General features: G+C 40.6%; 1 protein-coding gene across 1 annotated transcript; it reads right to left on the bottom strand.

Annotated features, from left to right (window-relative positions):
* Positions 1-891: 891 nt before the first annotated feature.
* CASP3 (caspase 3, apoptosis-related cysteine peptidase) lies at positions 892-6,102 on the bottom strand (the record flags this gene model as incomplete). The annotated part of the gene is made up of 5 exons (XM_010147701.1): positions 892-1,304; positions 2,176-2,293; positions 2,795-2,970; positions 5,349-5,477; positions 5,978-6,102. Coding segments are annotated over 5 exons (775 nt in total), but the record flags the coding sequence as incomplete, so codon positions are not given.
* Between the last annotated feature and the right edge of the window lie 143 nt (positions 6,103-6,245).

Here is a 6,245-nt window from a genome sequence, read left to right as displayed (position 1 = left end):
TTTACCACTCTCTGACCTTAAAAAGACTGCCACAAGCTGCAACATCAACAAAAACACTTCACGACTTTGTAAAAGCCTGTTCCATAAGGTTCAGGGTCAAGAGACATAAACTTACTATTCGTTAACATATTCTGAAGTCTAGTAATTAACTCAAATTGATATTGGAGTTAAGAAGTGAGACTTCTCCAGCGCCACAGTTGAGGTTTCCACACAGCTTAAATGTGGTGTGCAGAGAGCACAAAGCAAACCCACTCTCATTTATGGCCAGAAAGAATAACGCTGACTGTTCAGAATGTAAACTTCCTTCTGCACTGACTGTGGCCCAAAAGATGCCCCAACAGCCCTCCTCCCTGCACTTAGGGAGCTGCAGAAAAAGACATTTTGGAAGACTGGTCCCTCAGTCAAGGTCAGAATAAACTTTATTTTGAAAGAGCTACTATGTTGATGTAATTGCTTTGCCTAATATGCGTACAAGAGGTTGTAAAATGATCAGGAAAAAAGCGGCTGTACTCTAAAGATGCTCCCTAATTTTATGTAAAAAATGAAATGGCTGTTTTCCATGATTTATGCCCTAAGCTATAAAAACAGTTTAGGTTAGATTATAACCTAAACTTTAAGACCTTGAGTTAAGAAGAAATGTATGACAACACTACTATCATATTACCATCATTAGTAAACATGGGCCTTCTGAGCCTTCTTTCTATGGGCAAAGACACGAAACCAGACTGTTCACAAGAACCGTTTCTTTCCTCTGCCCCTCCAGCGAAGTGAAATGTAGCACCAAATAGACCTGAGAGCTGATGTGATCTTTCTTCAGTCTCCTCTCCCTAATTTTTCGAGGCGCACGGAGCATTACTTTCAAATTTGCCTGTGTTTCAGCTACTTAACATCTGCATTTCTAACATAGCCACACTATGTTTTTACTTCTAATAACAGACACACCTAACTCTGAGACAGTTCATTATGCCACACGCAGCAGTGAACGGTAATTCCGATTTAAAAGTGGTATTCCATACTAACGTTGCATATAAATTACAGAGAAAAACAGGAACTGAAAAATTCCAAGGTGAAATTCTTTTAGCAAGGGAAGTAAAACTCTTTGGTGAGCATAGAGACAATGCACGGAATCTGTTTCTTGGCATTAAAATCCTGCCGAGTTGAGCAGGACTCGTACTCTGCCACTCTGCGATTTACACGAGTTAAAATCTGCATGAGTTCAAGTTTCCTTCCGTGTTCCTTCAGCATTTTACACAGTGACTGAATAAACCAGGAGCCTTCAGCTGAATTCCTCCAGGAGTAGTAGCCTGCGGAAGAGAGAGATGTTGGGCTGAGCAGCTGTAGCAGCCTCTGACAGAGCACAGGATAAGCAGTGAGGGCAACAATGCATCGTTTCCAACAGCTCAAAAGCACTAACCAACAAAAGTTGAGTTGAAAAACTCAAAAGCACTAACCAACAAAACTGAGATTTGATAATCTCCCCAAATTCCAACTCAAGAGAGTTTTCTAACTCAGAAAACTCGTAAGCATGTAGAAAATCCCAAGGCAGGAAAACTCTGCTGCTGCAACAGTCACTTACTAGTCACTTACTACATCTTTGCAGAAGGAAGGAGAGGTGACAGTACAGATGGCGCCCAGACGCAGAACGGATTTCAGCATCACTATCTTCAGGACTATGTACATGAATTAAAGACTGCAAACCATTTCTGCTAACTGGTAGACGTAAAGGGCGGGCCAAGGGCTCTGCCGCTACGGATTTTGCTTAAGGATGCAATGCAAATCAAGTCAATGCTGGTGTTTCTCACCCTCCTCTGCAGATGTGTTTACAGACGTGATCGTTTCGTGCTCTCAAAACTACTAACATCTTTTACTTCCCGCTGTAAATTATTTTCACAACTCAGATGAACTGAATTTACGGCAGATGAATATTTGAGGGCTTCCTAGTGAGCAAGATGTATATTAAGGGCTTGGGGTTTTTTTTTTGGTAGGAACCAAGAACAGCAACTACCTCAAAAAGAAATCAAACCGGAGGTGGGGGGGAGGAAATGATTGAAGACAATCTATTTCCGTGAAAGAGAACAAATGAAGTTGTCGCCCACTGACCAGCCACCATTACAAACTGTCATGTACAACATCAATACAAGCTGGAAAATACCCAATTTTTGGCAAGTGTCCCACCTGGAGCTGTGGAATAGGCATACAGGAAGTCTGCTTCTACAGGTATTTTTTGACACACGGTTTCTTCAGATCCACTGTCTGCCTCAATACCAGAATCTAATTCTGTTCCTCTACAAGCCTATTTGGAGGGGAGAAGAATGGAAAATAAAATGAGAAATAAAGAAATAAAGGCAGAATCATGATCAGAATACCCATTATTTTCCCTGTTTTAAAGACAATAATATCTCAATTCAAAACCTGCAAAACCAACAAGATTTTTCATGTCCTGTTTCCATTAGACAGACTCAGAAGTAACTAGCATTTATTTAAATCAACTCCAGTTTGGTTGTAATAGCTATTAATTCAAAAGTGCATTCAGAAACTCACACATTGGCTAGTGTTCAGAGAGATTCTACTCAATCCACAGAGTTAAGGTACTGCAATCTCAGCTATCACAAATACCGCCTAAGAGGTCAGCCTGTGTCACTTTTAAACCTCAAGAGAATATTACTCTGAAAGTAATTCCATTTAAATCAATTTTAGAAATAATTTTAACCTTTTTGCATTACAAATTCATGAGAAAAAGTAACGTTTTTAAGTATCCCGCCGATTTGGTGATTCCTGCTCAGCTGTACATCACCTGAATGAAAAAGAGCTTGGGTTTTCCTGCTAAACTTCTGCACCTGTCCCCTCTGAAAAGGCTCGTCAGTGCTTTCAGTTCAAGAGGGCCATCTGTACCATAGATGAATCCGTCATCACCATGGCTCAGCAACACGCAAACAAAACTGCTTCGCTTGCTGTGATCTTCCTCAGAAACTTGAAAGAAAACAAGGGAATTATCCTAACTTCTTGCATTCCCTAAAAGCTTTGAACATTTGATAGTTCTTAAAGACTTATGTCACATAGGAAGCAACTCTCATGTTTAAAAACCTCCAAGCAGTTGTCACTTCTGAACAGAAGGAGACAGCCTACTTTATTTCAGGAGGCTGGACACAGAAAACCCCAAATTACAGGCCAACCCTACCCTTTCTAAGACACGGCCACAGAACTAGGCTGGGAGCACCATGAGGAGACAAAGGTGGTGTTCCCACAGTGTCTCAAAGTCCGAATGGTACAGCTTGCCATGCAGTAATGGTCAGCAGTCTCGTGCTCTGGGACTGGACTGACGGGAAGTGCGGAGTTTTGAGAAAGGATGGGGAAGTCTATCTCTTTGCAATCAGGGAAGTTTCAACTGCTTGGATTACATGAGAACTGAACGTAGCATTAAAGTTGCTGCTGCTGCAACAGGTACTAGTGTTACCCCTACTCTCTCACTCTTGCCCTGTAGCAAGGTCTCTTTTTTCAAACCTCTGAATTTTGTACTTAAGAGACATTTAAGTTTGATACAAAGTTGTGTGGTTTAGTCCCATCAGGCAACTAAGCACCATACAGCTACTCACCTCGCTGCTCCCTGCGCCTCCTCCTCCCTCCAGTGTGGGATGGGGGAGAGAATCAGCAGTGATACCGTCCCCCCCGCCAACTCCCCTCATCTTATATACCAAGCATGATGTTTGATGGCATGAAATACTCCGTTGGTCAGTTTGGGTCAGCTGTCTTGGCTGTGTTTCCTCCCAGCTTCTCGTATAGAAGAAGCTGGGAGAATAGGGCCAATATGAGAAAATGAAAAAATCATTGGCTTAATGATAAACATTGCTTGGCAACAACTACAACATCAGTGTTACCAACATTCTTCTCAGCGCAAATCCAAAACCCAGCCCCATACTAGCTACTATGAAGCAAACTAACTCTATCCCAGCCAAAACCAGCATTAAAGTGTTTGTAAATTTATATTTTTTTTTTCATCTTGTGGTATGCAAAGAGTATAGAACAGATATTCTCTGATGTATTTGTTGCCTGACATTGTGGGGATTGTACCTGACGACCAACATGATTCTTTTAAATATATGAAAAGATAGAAACATGGTTCAAAAGAAAGGATCTAAAACAAATTCTGAGCGGGAAACTCAAAAAGATGCAAGAGTTTGTAGATGAAAAGTGTAATAGTCTCAAAAGCTGAAGTCTTCTGTTTAGAGCTTGCCAACACACTGAATTTCTACTCTGGAGAAAATGAACTATTTAGATTTTTCTCAAGAGATGCACACTCAGGCACTTCTACAACCTATGGACAAACACTGCATCTAGAAGAGTCAGGGAAGGCTGGCTTTTGGGAATCTCTAGACTAGGCTGCAGTCTGCAGTTTACACTGTCTATCTGGAGGCCTTATACCACAGGTAAGAGAGGTCTTTCCACTTTCAGCTACTGTCAACAGACAGGCTACAACTGCAGTAATAAATTAATCATGCCTGGGAGCATTGTCCGGCATAAACATTAACCGGCACTAAGAAACCTATATCTATGTAGCAAACATTTACATTAGAAAATACTCAAACAAAAACAACAAAACAAAAAACCCAACTGGGATTGCTGCAGGCTAACTGACACTGGAACTAAACCCTGGAACACTTTTACTGTTGAACTGTGACCTGGAATAGTCTGGGAGAGCGCTAGCAGGCATGAGCCACAGTCATGCCAGAGAACCTTCCAACAGTTTACCAGAACAGTCTGTGTTCCAGGGCTACAGATACCTCCAGGCACCGTTTAATTTATTGGTTTAGATGTAGCCAAGTTCAAACAAAACAGAGTGAACACAAACATTAGTATAAAGCTCCCACTTGACAGAAACATGTTTTGTTTCACGAGTCAAACAAAACATGAGTTGTTTCTCTAAAACAGTATTTCGGCCCACACACTTGCATTTCTGGTCCCTCGAGCAGAACACCTCTTGGGCCACATCACTGAGCATATGTCACAGAATCCTTTTACCCAGCTACGCAGGTTTCTTTCCAACTCACAGAGCTTCAGTGATCCCATGGTCAGAATATAAATCAGCCTGCGTTTAAGTTTTCAGCCTTTTTTCCAGCCTTCTTTAGAAGATGAGAAAGGATACAGAGACAACAGTTATGGCACAAAAGCTGGGGAGACAGCAAAGATGAATAAACACAGAAACAATGATGTACATGTCATCCTTAGCAATAAACCACTGATAGATGGGAAATACCACCTAAAAGAACCATGGAAGAAGAGATGTGAGGGCTAGGGATGTATTGGGAAGCAGTGGTTGATTTAATACACACACTGAACATTTTATTACTTACCATTTTTCAGTAGGTTAAAAATGTCCTCACATGAAAGATCATTGTTGATCTTTATTTTATATCCCAACTTCATAAAAACTTCTCTGACGCTTGCAGCATCCACGTCTGTACCCGAACGGGGCAACATCCCTACACATAAGGGAAATGTATTATTTTTTATATTATATAGATGGCATCATCCAAAAGAGCCAAATTCTTTTCTCAGTTAGAGCTGTATCAGCCTGGAATTTTATTCCATTATTCCAGCTGCATTCTAACAGAAGAAACACTGCACTGTCTTACATGCACACCATCTCCCTCTCTCTGTACCTATACTGTAGATTTATCTACTCCTTATTTTTATATCTACCTATCTGTATAAAGACATAAAAAGGATTTCATTTGCACAACAGAAACCATGAGTAAAAGGTAAGATGGGCTTGTAGTGCCTATCAATTTTTCTCCCCATTACTGCTATACCCCAATGTGTGCTCTCTATGCATATTTGGAAGAATGCGCTGAAATTAATCACACCCATTGAAACAACTTAAGTTTAGATTGCAATCAAAATTGACGTACATATTTAATTTTGAGGAATAATACATGCCACTAATTCATCTAAACAAGGGAAAAAAAACTGAAAGCAGTACCGGTCTGTCTGTGGAAGTTCTTATTGTTTATGATTACACATTGCCCCATCTCTGGATAATCCACTCTGTAACTGTAGTCTGGCAGAATTCCAGAGTCCATAGACTTGCTAGCAGGTAGGTTCTTTCTGTATAGGAATCAGACAAACTCTAGGTGTTAATTTCTGATCTCTCTATTCTAGTTTCAAAATAATAATAAAATTATTTTAGCAAAACCAATGAAACTGATAAGGTTTGCTACTTGTTCCCTCAGCAAGTTTGCTGCCAACAC

The sequence above is a fragment of the Eurypyga helias genome, unplaced genomic scaffold (assembly GCF_000690775.1).
Source record: "Eurypyga helias isolate BGI_N326 unplaced genomic scaffold, ASM69077v1 Scaffold17212, whole genome shotgun sequence".
NCBI lineage: Eukaryota > Metazoa > Chordata > Aves > Eurypygiformes > Eurypygidae > Eurypyga > Eurypyga helias.
This window is presented reverse-complemented; position numbering and strand designations above follow the sequence as displayed.